The 14318-nt window shown below is 44.5% G+C and overlaps 1 protein-coding gene across 8 annotated transcripts; it reads left to right on the forward strand.

The window, feature by feature from the left end:
* The first annotated feature begins 3 nt into the window (after window positions 1–3).
* Window positions 4–11501, forward strand: TAF12 (TATA-box binding protein associated factor 12). Of its 8 annotated transcripts, none has more exons than XM_034754144.1 (8): window positions 4–140; window positions 3180–3252; window positions 3505–3587; window positions 6164–6415; window positions 7978–8055; window positions 8442–8556; window positions 9213–9301; window positions 11023–11501. In XM_034754144.1, the coding sequence occupies exons 3-8, from the start codon at window positions 3519–3521 to the stop codon at window positions 11056–11058; spliced, it is 639 nt and encodes a 212-aa protein (XP_034610035.1). In that variant the 5' UTR covers window positions 4–140; window positions 3180–3252; window positions 3505–3518; the 3' UTR covers window positions 11059–11501. The 8 variants fall into 8 exon arrangements, with proteins under 8 accessions (XP_034610035.1, XP_034610037.1, XP_034610039.1 ...); XM_034754142.1 differs by lacking the exon at window positions 4–140 and adding an exon at window positions 163–274; XM_034754146.1 differs by lacking the exon at window positions 3505–3587 and having other exon boundaries at window positions 8–140; window positions 11023–11497.
* Window positions 11502–14318: the final 2817 nt, after the last annotated feature.

Raw genomic sequence — 14318 nt, forward strand, 5'->3', positions numbered from 1 at the left:
ATGACGGGAAACAACTCTCGGCGGCGCCCTGTCGGGGTGGGCCGTGAACGCATGCGCCGTTGGGGACGCTTGGTGGTGGTGCGCATGCCCAGCGTCGTTCCCGTGCCAGCTGTGCCAGGGCGGCTCTGGTTGGGCGCGGGGTGAGTGTTTCCGGGCGGCGGCGGAAGGACGCTGCTGCGGGGGGGGTCAGGGCGAGCAGCGCAGAGCCGGCGGCGGCAGCAGCTCAGCCGGGGGGATCCGGCCGCGGACCATGGGGCGATAGGCGGGGGCGCCGGTGAGTGCGGGCCCCGCCCGGGGCTGGGCTCCCCCTCCTCGGGGAGAGACGGGGGGAGCAGCCGCCCCCCGCGGGGTCAGGGGCGCCCCGGCGGGCTGAGCCCCGGGCGACTCGCTCTCCTGTCCGCACCAGATCGGCACCGCCAGCCGGGGGGGGGCTGCGGGCGGGCGGGCGGGCGGGGGTTTAACCCCTTGCAGAGCCTGGGCTGCAGGGACGGGGCGCGAACCGCCATGGGAGTGACACCAACTATAAGTCCTTGCTGGAGGAGCCTGTTCCAGCCCCGCAGGGCGCTCTCCTTCCCGGTCTCGGTGGGCACCGTGCAGCCCAGAGCAAGGGGATGTCAGGGGTCCCATGTCCTTCATTCATCCTGGGGTAGAGGGACCAGACCGCAGGTGTGAAAAATCGGGACTGTCCCTATACAATCGGGACATCTGGTCACCCTATCCTGGGGTCCTAATTCAAATGCGAAGTGCAGTCTAACTGTGTTTTGTATCGTGTTTTCAATCCAAACTCTAGCTCTTAAATGCCTTAGAGGGGAAAAATAACAGAAGGAAAACCTCCAAGCTCTAAGGATAAAAAGTTGGTTTCACGTGAGATTTGAAAATAGATGGCAGATCCATGTAATTGCCCAATGACTTCCTACAGCTTCAGTGATAAATCACTTCAGTCGTGGTGTGCTGAAGTTTATAAAGTGAAAGAGAAAGCTCTGAACTCCTACTGTATGACTGGAACATCTGTAAGCTCCCATGGAGTATTCAGTGGTTTGAGCAATGAAAAACTACTTCAGACAGTGGGTACAACTATATTTTAGGAGAAACTGGAATTAGAAAATGTATGCATGTTCCTTTTCCTTGCTTATCATTGGAGATGCCATATTAAATTTTTGGCAGCTAAGAGAAAAACTTGAAGTGAAAGGGAAGTATGCTTTAAAAAAAATCTCTAAAGGGGAAAAAATGGTCTACTCTGTCCCAAGTGACACATGTTGAATAAGCAAATACTTAGACCGTGTTAAATTCCGAAGTGTTTTATTTAGAAGACTTTGGACCTGCAAATGTAAAGTAAAAACACATTTTTAGAACCCCGCAAATCTGTGGATATCCACTTTATATTTGCGGACCGTGGTCGTGGATCGGATTCAGATACAAATTTTGTATTTGCACAGGGCTCTACACATTTTCCCTTAGTTAAATGCAGCATTTATATTTTGCCAAATCCACAGATGTTATCTTGGAAAACAGAACTTGTTATTTGTTGAGAATATATATTGCACACTATCCAGTCATAATTAGCGCATTATTGCACCTAGGAGTCCATGTTCAATGCAGGAAGCTTGCAGAATTTACTGAGAGTTCCCTAAATGTCTGTTGAAAACTTAATTATACCATAGTTGAGCATTCAGAGACTGAAGTTTTAGAAGTCTGTGAGGACATGAGATTAATTTTTCAACCTTTGTTAATGGAGCATAGCCACAGGGAACCCCACTGTAGAAGTTTTTAAAATGAGTTAATGTCTGCTGTGATATGCAAGAAAACAGTATAAATTTTCCTAGAGTTGAGAGAGACGATTGTTATTCCTGACTCAAGGACAAGGAAGAACCTTATGGAACCGTGTTAGGATACAGAATCTATTTCTACAATTATGTATTAGCTTGTTCATACAAACCTGAGTAGGGCTGTGGATGCATTGTATAATGTGTTCTCCTGACGTCCAATTTATTAAACTGGTTCAAAATGAGCTCTTCATTTCAGAAGTGGTGGAACTGATTTTTTTTTTAAGTAAAGATGGGTGGTCTCTGTGTTCATATTTAGGTCTTTGAACCTGATTGATTATGATATTGATTAATTAATATAAGATCCATGACCATCTATATAATCAGCCATAGTACTGGTGTTCGGTGGCTCCTTTTACAAAGTGTACTGACATATTTTTCTCCACACATTAAGGTTTGAATCAAACCCTTAAAGGTGACCTACAAAGGGGAAAACAACTGAATTTGTAACTTTTCTTTGGTTCTGATGAGCATGGGAGGCTGGAATGGGTCTTGTCTGCTTAATTTTTAACACTAGAAATTCTGGTTTTCATTATCCGGGAAGATTCTGTGATAACTTGAGAAATAATGAAATTATGACTTTGCAAGGCTGAAAGCAGAACAGCTGAGAGGGAGGAAGGTTTTTAGCTGCAGTTAAAAACTTTTTAATACATAAATCACTCCAGTGCCTAACGAACACTTGGTAGAAAGGAGATCTCTTAAAGATTCAGCCAATCCTGCCCTTACAATGAATATATAAATACTTGCAATATACCTCTCCTGAGATACCCACCACTTCCAAAGAGGTCCTCTAGCAAAACAAGGGATGACCAGACTTGACACTTCTGATATTTCTAAATTAAAAAACAAGCAGTTCAGAAAACTCTTTAAGCTTTTATCCATCATAAAGAAGCCACACAAAAAAGTACATCCAAATTTCCTAAAAATTCCTTTGCAGATTACCTTTAATTTCTCTGTACAAATTTCTTTGCTCAATGTCTTTTCTTCCTGGAAATGGGCGCTGCAAGCACTTTGGTGAATGGTTCGACAAGTTATCTTGTTGCTGTAGACCAAGGGTCGGCAACCTTTCAGAAGGGGTGTGCCGAGGCTTCATTTATTCACTCTAATGTAAGGTTTCGCGTGCCAGTCATACACTTTAACATTTTTAGAAGGTCTCTTTCTACAAGTCTATAATATATAACTAAACGATTGTTGTATGTAAAGTAAGTAAGGTTTTTAAAATGTTTAGGAAGCTTCATTTAAAATTAAATTAAAATGCAGAACCAGTAGCCAGGACCCGGGCAGTGTGAGTGCTACTGTATTCTAGTGTCCTCTACTCCAATACCAACTAGCCCTGTACTTAATCTTTGTTTTTAGGTTAAAAGTTTAACATAGACTTCCCTTCACCCTTGAGGATCCTGGGAAATACCTTGCCACTTCAGAAGACAAGGTATGCTAGGTTCACAATTACTGTTTAAAGTAAGGCTTCATATTAAACGCCCAGAAAAATTACAGCTAATCATTTTAATAAGGACAAGGCATACCTGTGTTGTGGTGTGTATTGTCTGCTGAAGCTTGTTTCCTTTTGATCTTCCTATGATATGGTCGGTGACATGCAAAACAGCTGGTATCTTTGTGGGAATGAGAAATATGTAGCACAGGAGGAGGGGAGACTAGGTTAACACTGGCTATTTACTTACAGGAAGCTTTTGGAAAATGGCCTCTCCATTCACTGGGCCCACAGCAGTTGCTGATGTAATTAAAGATCTAGACACTCAGATAGCTGTGAGTAAATTGCTTGAGCTTGCCATGAAGTGGCATGTAGGACTTGAGGTTGAAACCTGTGCATCCATATCTTGTTTGTGTTCTAATGACTTGATTATACCCAAAGGTTGAAATTAGAGGTGAGGGTAAAAATTGCTCTGCATTAATATAGTGCTTTTTGCCCAAGAAGTTCAAAGCATTTCACATCTTCTGATCCCTCCATGGTAGGTAAGATTTCCTACTTTGTAAACTGAGGCACGGGGCTAAGTGACTGGTCCAAGATCACCCAGCGAGCTAGTGTCAGAAGCAGGAATCCTGGAATCCTTTCGTCTGCTTCTTGCACTATGCTCTAGGGGCCTCGCACCAGAAGTGCCAACTAAGAGCTTATAGGGCTCTGTACGATTGAAGAACATCCCAAGGCACGAACGTAGGGATTTTGCATTATTTTAAAATCTGTTAACATTGGGCTAGAAATCGATATCAGAGCTACATGAAGTTACTTGCATTTATGTTTGTTTTTTAAAAAGAAAAATATATGTGATATATTTGCAGCAGCGGTGCATGACTGAGCATTGGAATGAAACACTCAAATATCAACTGGCTAAGCATTCTTGTGTGATTATTTTTGAGTGATTTTTCTGTGTGAATTAATACAAACTAACAAAGAATTTAATGCAGTTATAGGGGAAAATCACATTTTCTACAAAAGGTAGAAAATATTATTTCTCTTCATTTATATATAAATGTCCTGGATCTGTTTTGGTTTTGGTTTTTCCTGGTAGCCTGTTTTCAACTTGTGTCACTGTGAGAAGAGACATTTCCAAAGGGTGCTGTTTTGTAGAAAAGTTTGAGAAAACTGCAGTATAAGAGAATTTGAGACCCCAAAATCTAATTATGGAAAATAAATCACTTAAAACAAAAGTCAGAAATACAAAAAATTGTCATCACGACCAGTTTTATGTTCAGACACAGAAAATGCATTGGCCTCAATGCACGGGCAAGAAGATTTTTCAGAGTTAATATAGGCTGCTATTAAAGTTTCCACTTAAGTCACTTCACGGCTTAATATCTGTCCTTTTCAAATAGTGAGATGCATTTTCTATGTAACCACTTACTTATTGGTCTGAACGATCAGCAAAATAATGGCAGAAGCAGGAATCCCATTGACAACTGCATTCATTGAACTGAGATAGTAGAACAGTGAAAGACTTGTAAAAGCATCTGAAATCTCTTACTCTGATAGTTCAAACAATTTAATAAATATTTGTGTATTAGTGCTAATCACTGCAGTTTTCCTTGACCATTGTTGGTGATAACTGAAGAACACAAGTTTGGACAGAGCCATGCTATTATGGAGCTGTGGGCCACAGATCTGACTGCATGGAAGCCAAGTGGTGGGTCTGTAGTAGTGTGCTAGGAAGAGTAGATGTCTCAAGATTCTGCACCCTATTTACTAATCTAGGTGGCCAGTTCGGATTCAGTCCAAAAGTTATCTGGTGTTTAGTGGCCTATGACATGAGTTAGTCTGAGAATCTTATGGCTAATCTGGAAAGAGCAGGCCGTTAATTAGGCGTATGAAATTAGTCCTGGCCTTTGCTTGACAGTCCACTAAATTCCAGGTTGTGCAGCTGAAAGCCTCAACTGAAGTGAGGAATCAGATCAATGGAATTAGAGGCAAAGGAGGGTTTTCTACTGTCATGTCACTTTTGGAGACCTGGCTTAATGCTGACAAGGTTTATAGGTGAAATTGAATTCTAGGGCTTAATGCCAACCTTTCACTATGTGTTCTCATTGCAAAACTGCCCTGCTATTGGAAATATCTTGGTTTGGGAATAATTACCCGTCAGACTTCAAATGCATTGTGGGTGTTGTGTGGCAGATGCTAGAACTGTGCCTTCCTGCTCTGTGCCAGGTTCTCACCAGTGCAGCTACATGAGGAGCTTGTACTCCGCTTTCCCCTCTTCCCAGCTAAGTAGATGTCTGAAATGTCAAAATGGAGACTCTCGTATGGTGATAGTGCCTAGAGACCCCAGTCATAGACCAGGCCCCAATGTATGTAGAACAAAGACAGTCCCTGCCCTGAGGAGTTTGTAATCTGATTTTTTTCCTCTTTAGTGAAATCTTCCCAACTATACCTCAGGAGGTTGTCATTAATCTGCCAGTTTAATGTAAAGAGTAAGGCTGCCACCAAAGAGGCACAGGTAGAGAAGAGGGAAAAGACCTGTTCCAGGTCTGGAGGATTACAGGCCTGGATTGAATTTTGGTGTTAGACTGGAAGTGGGAATGCAACGTTCTTAGGCTGTACTCAGGCTGTCTCAGTCAGACTTCACACCCATCATCGGTTTGCCATTCAGTGAAATCTGTGCAACCATAATGCCTTCCCTTAAAGTTTTATTTTTAATGTACACAAATATTTTCCTTTTCCCACCCACGTCCTTCCCCCCGCCCTCAAAGTGTGTTTAGAAGTATCGGATTAAGTTGAAAGCCTCCAGGCACTGCTTACGGGATATGGTCTCAGTACAGATAGTGTGGGGGAGTTTAGGGAGTAAAATCTAGTCTCTAAATTTGTTAACTTTGGTGTTCCTTTCCTTCTCCAGCTGATTGGTCTGGGTCCTCACAACCCCAAAAAGAAGCAGGATCTTGACAAGCTGTATGATTTAAAGACTAAAGCCCAGCAGATTATGAACCAGTTTGGCCCATCTACCTTGATCAACCTATCCAGTTTCTCCTCGATAAAGCCAGAACCAGCCAACACGCCACCACAGAGCTCCATGGCGAACAGTACCACCGTGGCAAAGATGCCAGGGACTCCTAGTGGAGGGGGACGCCTAAGTCCTGAAAGCAACCAGGTAATTTCACTTGAGATCTTGGGCAAGCAGGGAGTTGTTCAGACCCTCCCATAGTTTTACTGTCCCTTAAATGACCTGGAAATATTTTACATTAATTAAACTGATCAGTTGAGTACCCCCGGTTCACCCAGCACTACACAGAGATCCGGTTCCTGCCTCTCTTGAGCTTACAATCTGAATCAGACACAGACTGTATAGACCAGCTGCAGGTTGCATCCAGTCTCCTAGTGATGCACGTCAGGGAGAGATCAGAAAATCCCATTCAAAGTATGGCTTGTATGGAAAACAAAATACTGAATACAATGAAAATCTGTCTTCCAATGCTGTAGGTCATCATAACAAGTGTAGGGCAATGTGCTAGATTCCCCTCCTCGGCCTCCCTGAAATAGATCAAAACAGTCAAAAGGTCAGTTTAAACCTGGCTTCTGAAGTCAGATTGCTGGCGCCAACCTACTGTGTATGTAGGTAACCTATACCTCCTCGGGACAATGAAGAAGCAGCACCACAGTCAAACAGCTGCCGTTCTACGCATATAATGCAACACTTGTTTTCAGTTTTACACACACACACCGTGCGGTTCCATTCTTGTGGCAATGCTGGGGCTGGAATGGAGGCTTTTGCTTCTCTTCAGAAGAACCAAGAGAGAAGCTGAGATGGAGAGAAGGTCATGCTCCCCTAGAGGGGGGTGACTTAACAGCATAATCATGTCTGAACTCCCTAATCTTACGGGAATCACAGATTCAGATCCCAGTAGCTTTGACTTTGCCTTTCATTCTCCCCTGGGAAACAGACTGACTACTGCACAGTTTGTGTGTAGATTTTCTGGTGCTTCTTAAACTCAGGCTTTGTGGACATTCGACTCCTTGACACTTCTCAAAAGAGTAGGGGTTTGCCTCAGTGTCATTGAACCAAATGTATCTAGTTTATCTTGTAAGACTTTGGGGGCAGGGTGATACCATCCCTCTATATCCTACAACAGTCAGCATGCTGCTGATGCTCAAAAACTAATAAAATCCTCCCTCCCTTCCTTGCTGTTGTGCTCTGTGCTAATTGGCCGCTGTCCTCTGCCCAGCTGTGGTGTATGTATCTTGTTTGAAGCACTTCTGAATGACAGGCACCATAGAAATGTAAAATATTATCTTTCGCCCATAACATAACCCTGCAGTTCTTGAAATTATCCTTGTACTTACAGTCCACCCTTCAGGAGTTCTCATTATGCAATTGTTTTCTCTTGCCAGCACACTGTTGCTTTAATCAACGGTATTTTGGTATGAAAGAGATGGTAGCAAATGTTGTCTCACGTGAGAGGACAGCCTTATTCATTATTCTGTCCCACTGGCCATTGCTTTGTTTGTAGCTACCAGGTAGGTTTGAGAATGCCTAGTTATTGCCCAGTGTTTATCTGTGCCCTTCCCGGGGTGTTACATTTTGTCAATACTGTGTACAGCCTGGACCTCTGATTACAGTTTTGGGGGCAGTTTGTGATTTTTGCTGCCGTGCTGTGTATTGCCAGTCAGATTGCTAATGCAGTGTGGAAAAAATCGTCCCCCTTTTACCCTCAGGTTTTAACCAAGAAGAAGTTGCAGGACCTGGTGCGAGAGGTGGATCCCAATGAGCAGCTGGATGAGGATGTGGAGGAGGTAGGCCATATGTGACAACCCGTACCAGTAAAATTGGACATGCAGAGCCAATCCAGAGCTGTCCTAGCCCCTTACCCAATACAGGGAGGATTGGATCACACTGTTGTGCTGTTACACAAGCTCTGGTCAGCATCAAACATGGTCCATATACATTGCTGGTGCTCAGAGGTATTTGTTCTAATTTATTAACCTGGTCTCTTGCTGGTGACTCTCTCAGACATCCCAGGGGATTTTCCGTAGGGTGTGGTCAGACTGTTTTCTGCAAGCAGTGGCTCCTGAGGGCTGAATTTCATAGTGGTCCCTACATTGTTTGACTAACCATCATCCAAAAAAGAATGTGAAGGGGTTTGAGGTGCTGCTTTCTTCAGTCCCCTACTCCCCCACAGATGCTGTTGCAGATTGCTGATGATTTCATTGAGAGCGTGGTGACAGCTGCCTGCCAGCTCGCCCGACATCGCAAATCAAACACTCTGGAAGTGAAGGATGTCCAGCTGCATCTCGGTAAGAGATTCGTATCTTGTCAGTGAGGAGACAGAACTGAGGGATAGAAGTACCTGAAAAGGGATTATCCCCGCTAGACCTTGGGGTAGGGATCTGGATACACCCTACACAACCAGGGCAAACCCTGAATAGAGACATTTGAGGGAAATAGTCTAACTGAAATGTGTGGAAGCAGAGACATGGAGGAGGCTGCCCATTTATGAATTTGAGCCTAGGGTGGCTGTCTAGGCGTCCTGCTGGCAATCAGGGAGAAGTTAAATGTCATTATGTTTCTCTTCCTCCAAACTCTCCTATTCCTATGCACGGGCTTGCCATTTTATACCATTCTGCAACCTGGATTGTAAGGTCTCTGGTGTAGGGTCTGTTTATAATAGGTGTATATAGTATCTAGCCCAATGGGACCCTGACTCAACTCCTTAGATGCAAGCACAGTACAAATAATAAATAACCTTTAAGTGCCTTTAGTCACTGGAGTCTGGATTCCCCGGCACCCCCATTTCTCACGAAATATCTGCAGCCCTGGCACCAGGGGGGTTCACTGAATAGGTCTTACTATATTTCTAACTAGTCCTTATTGTTCTGGTACGTTGAGGGCTTCCCTATGTTGGGCATTCTGCACAGCTTTCTTAGGCAGTGATCTGTGCTTTCTGTTCCAGAGCGCCAGTGGAACATGTGGATCCCAGGTTTTGGTTCTGAAGAAATCCGGCCATACAAAAAAGCCTGCACTACAGAAGCTCACAAACAGGTGAGGAGCCCCTGGTGAATGCACTAATAGCCAAATGTAGGGGGGTCAATACAAGCAGAGTCCTTGTCCAACTCCCCCCACACATGCCAGTGCTGCTCTTGTTCATCTCCGCTCTTGTATTGCAGCCAAGAAAGAAGGGAGCTTGGATATTCTTTTAGACTCCCCCTGCAGTGTGCTCCCAAGGCTGCGACAATCTCAGCAAGGAGTCTCCCTGGCTTAAGGTTCTTGCTTCTAACTGGTGGCCACACCCTTCAAGTTGCGGTAGAGAGTCAGTTGTTGGGAGACCCCATAGGAGACATTGCCAGTTTGTCATGCTGGCTCCCTGCACAGTGGACCTTGCAGTTAACATGTGATGACTGTGCTGGAGAGCAATTCTCGCCTAGCCTCTGACGCTCCAAGGAGGAGCCCAAAACAACCCTTCATCCACAGGCAGTTAAGCGGTCAGGGAGAAGGTACTCAGTTCAGGAGCCAAAACACAACCATGGCCTGAGACAATGCTGCATGACTGGTTTTGCATGGTCCATTCTGCCTGGAGCCAACATACATGTGAATAGCCAGAAAGCTCTCTCTCCAGAAGAGTTTAAAAATCCATGTTGACTGGCGGGAATCCCTGTCTGTAAAACTGCGGGAGTCCAGGGATGCCATTTGCATATTATGATCTGATGGCTCTGTCAGCTCATGGGAGCCGCCATGTGTGTATGTAACAGTGACCCAGGATTTACTGAGCTACTGCAGGCCAGCTGCAGGGTCCCTTCCACTGGAAACAAATGGTTACTGCACAACGTGGCAGCAAGTGACTTGTTGCCATTGTATATGGAGCAGCTGAAAATTGTTTCCTCTCTGACCTTAAATATCTGGCTGGGGGCTCCTCTTGGAAGAGCACTTGTGCTTGTCCTGGAATTTCAGCTGTTAGTTACTTGTTCAGTACTGGATTCTGTCTTGCTCCTAGTTTGGAAGTTGCTGGGTTTTTTTAAGTCAAAGGCCAAAGCCATCAATAAAAATCTCTACACCCGTGAAACACGCCAGCATGATAATGTGACAGCTCCATTTCTGACACGGGGGATAAAATGCTGTGCGGGTGTGGACAGAGGGCCTTAAAGTGGATTTTGATTCAGTGCACAATGCAAGTAAAATATTTAAACTGTGCTAGTGACTGAGTGAAATTAGGATTAAGGTAGAATCACCAAACCGAAATGATGACTCCAGACAGAATTTCTCCCAAGGAGAGCGGCACAGACTCTCTGAAAAACTTTTTAAACTTTCTGGCTATGGCTGTATCCAAGCTAGGATTCAAATAGACTTAAAGAACCATCTTTAAACCCAGGTCGGGCTAATTCATGGTAGAACATTGCCTACAGGCATGTACAAGCCTGAGAAGGATCCAGGCTGGACCATTTCTCAGCATGGCTTATAGTTTGGCCTCTCCCACAAGTCAGACAAATCAAGTTACAAATGGATTTAGCTAGAGCCCATCTTAACTGTTAAAATGTGGCTTCCAAAGTGTTTAAAGGCCATCGTAGACAGGGCTTGTGTCTGTATTTCTTGATATATCACCACTGTTCACCAGAGCTTACTTTCAACATATGGTATTGCATAAGCAACCTGTTGTGGACCCTGTGTTTCTTCAATCTCATTCCTATATAGCCATGTTCCCAGCTTGATTTGGAAATAACCATGTTCCAGACTCTCAGTTCCCTGTATTTTTCCCTTTTTCATTTCAGAGGATGGCACTGATCCGCAAAACAACCAAGAAATAACCCCTAGGAATAGCAGGAAGACAACTGTGCGTTTTGGGATATCTGCCTCTAAGCTGAAGCCTCCATGACACCATCCATGGGATATTTTTTTTAATGCTTTACAGAGAAGCATATATTTTTTATTAACAGCGCAGCAATATCTATGACTTTATGAGGAGATCGGCCAAAAAACATTATATGCCCCCCTTCCCCAGCCCCCCATCAGAGCACATTGTATCTTGAAACAAAGACTTTATTTGTGACCTTTAAAGTGGTTTATCGTATAAGTGATTGATTGTCCAAGGAACAGAGCATTTTGGTCTTGTTTGGGACAGTATTAGAAGCATTTGTAGAGATTTTCGTTTTTCCCCCTTCCCTCCTGCCAGTTCAAGTACTTTGTAATGTCAGTGTTTATATAAATACTTGCATTTGTTTTACATTAATAAAGAAATTATTAATCTAAAGCTGGACATAGTCTCATGCTTCTGCATTTGATGTGTTTACAGCACCTCATTTAAAACTCTAGGCAGTAGGAGAGGGGCTGCTTGCTGCAGGGATGTTTAAAGGGCGTGCCAGGTTTAGGTTCAAAATGGAAGGGATTGTTCTTGCACTGGTAAGAGACAACACAGACCATTTTGCCTCTAAGCCAGATGAAATCCGGCCGAGGTGAGTAGTGACCACAAGTCCTACCATCTTTTGGCTGTTTTGGCCTATTTGAAATAAACTAATGGGGATCTGTCCAGTTCCTAGTGCACAAAGGTTCACATTAAGACCAACTGGAGCCCTGGCTGCCAGTTGCAGCAGAGAGGCCAAAACTTGGTGAGTCATGGAGACCGGACTTCCCTCTGGCTCCCTGCGGATCAGGGATGGTGGGATGGAAGCATATGCTATTCCATGGTCAAATGGAAGTCTTCAGTCTCCAGGGCTGTCAGTTGAGCACATTTCACCAGCACATGACTCACTTTAAAACTGTTTAGAAAAGAAATTGAAGCTTAGGCCACAAATTTGACCCTAGTAACTCTGCTAATCAGGTGGGAAAGGTTCTTCAAATTGCAAACAGGAAAGGGGAGGGGTGTTCTTAAATCTGTACCTCTTGAGTTTTGGGTCGACAAGCATGAAATTGAAAGCTGCCCTCAAAGGCTTTGAAATATATACGTGGTCCTAAAATAAGAGCTTTCCAAACTAAAGGCCGCACCGGAAATAAAATCCAGACTTCTTATCTGGTTGGCCCACTTGTTACCTGGGGTTCTTTGAACCCAAAGCTCTTGGTAACTTTTACTCTGTGCAAGGTGGTGTCAGGAAATAAATCAGGGGAGACACGGCCGTCCGAGCGATAGATGGCTGGCACAAACAGGACAACACGAGTGCTTTCACTTAAAGCTAAACTTTACTTAGTCTCAAGCACTTACGCACGTCCGCAACAGGTTAGTAAAACACCCCCAACCCTCGATAATTACTGAAGCTGAGAGTGACTTTCGAGTGGCATCATGACAGGCTTCCCCTGGCCAAACTTCCGTCTGCCGGTGGGGACCCCAAGGTGCCTCCAGAGGGAGTGTTCCTGAAGAGCCCCTTCTGAGAAGTCCAGCTACCTCAAACCTGTTCCCTTTATTTATACATTAATAATACAATGACATATCCCTTAAAGAAAACTTGCTAAGCAAGCAGTTTTTAAAGGTCAAGCAAGAGGTTTCCTTCTGATCATCAATTTAACCAGGTATGTTGTTTTTTCCAGTGTCAATGCCTTGGGGTCCTGACAAACATTCCCAGGGGCACATATAAACAGATGCCCTGTTTTTCTAAAATAAATATATCCACAATTTCAACATTCTTAGGAAGGACGCAGGGTGAAGCTGCCCTGTCTGTGGCACCCAAAACTCTCTTCCCTCCTGCCTTGGTTATGCTAAGGCTGCTGCATGACCAATTTACGGCCTGCTGACTGGCTACTTTCAGCAATAAGCTAAAAGCAATAGTGGTTTCGGGCACTTTACTGGTTTGCCAAAATCTCTCCAGACACAATGTCTTAAAAACTACATTAAAATGTAAACCTATACAAAGCATGTTTATTGCAGTAAGGGAGGGGATTTTGCAAGAATCCTGCTGAGATTGGTTAAGGTCATAAGTTCAGTGCCTGAACTCTTATTGACAGCATAGGCAGAGTCCAAAGTGTCCGAAATTGCCATTCTGATACCTGACATGGTCCTTCCAAAATGGGGATTCAAACTCGTAAGTGTGAATGTCATCCGTTCTCTGTGCCCAGCTAATACTCGGTCTTTCCGCTGAGACTGCCATTGTAGGGGCCAGTTGTAGAGATGGTTCTTTATGATGTGGTTTAAAACAGTGGATCCCAAACTTCATTGGTTCCCGTGCCACTTTCTTAAAAAATTGTTGTGAAGTGAATGGATGGAACATCAAGTTTGGGTACCACAGTCTGGTCTGGAAACTGGTTGGAGACCTGCCCAATTCATTTCTTAGAGCGGTCACCTAAAAAGCCAACAGATCTTAGTTTAAAAAAAAAAAAATAGCGATCAGCATGGTCTAGATTCTAACCAGTAACCTGGAGGTGAAAGTTACTCTGTTCTGTCTTGAAGGCATTTCAGTATCCGGCGTTGTCACAAGAACACAGCCTGCGGAAATAGCCAGTCCTGTTGGTCTAGAACCAGATTGCTAAATCTAAGGCCTGGTCTATACTACCCGCCTGAATCGGCGGGTAGAAATCGACCTCTCGGGGATCGATTTATCGCGTCCCGTCGGGACGCGACAATCGATCCCCGAATCGGCGCTCTAACTCCACCAGCGGAGGTGGTAGTAAGCGCCACCGACAAAAAGCGGCAGAAGTCGATTTTGCCGCCGTCCTCACAACGGGGTAAGTCGGCTGTAATACGTCGAATTCAGCTACGCTATTCACGTAGCTGAATTTGCGTATCTTAAATCGACTCCCCGCTGTAGTGTAGATGTACCCTAAGTGTTAGGCCTGAGACAGAAGCTGCTTTGCCCAAATAGTGACTGTTTTCATATTAGAAACTTGCGGCCTTGTTCCTAGGCCGTGTCCTTTCAAGTGAAGGGGAAGTCCAGTGACATGAGAGGGACGTGGTGGCAGGACAACCTGCAGCAAAACACCACTTACTGTTAACTTGAGGGGTTTAACATGAGGAGCCGCATTGATGAGAATGGGAGAAGGTGGGGGTGCTTCATATGCTGTTGCTGGGTGGCTCTGTAGACTCCGAGCTGAACATCAGTGCTGGGAAGTGCTTCACAACCAGGATGGCTGGAAGAATGTTTAG

This window comes from Trachemys scripta, chromosome 20 (assembly GCF_013100865.1).
Source record: "Trachemys scripta elegans isolate TJP31775 chromosome 20, CAS_Tse_1.0, whole genome shotgun sequence".
NCBI lineage: Eukaryota > Metazoa > Chordata > Testudines > Emydidae > Trachemys > Trachemys scripta.

What these genes read in the sequence shown, in the direction of transcription:
- TAF12 (XM_034754144.1), top strand. Translation starts at nt 3,519, where the DNA reads ATGGCCTCTCCATTCACTGGGCCCACAGCAGTTGCTGATGTAATTAAA. An exon ending in ATCTAGACACTCAGATAGCT is followed by an intron (nt 3,588 to 6,163) that starts GTGAGTAAATTG and finishes TTCCTTCTCCAG; the next exon opens with CTGATTGGTCTGGGTCCTCA. An exon ending in CTACAGAAGCTCACAAACAG is followed by an intron (nt 9,302 to 11,022) that starts GTGAGGAGCCCC and finishes TTTTCATTTCAG; the next exon opens with AGGATGGCACTGATCCGCAA.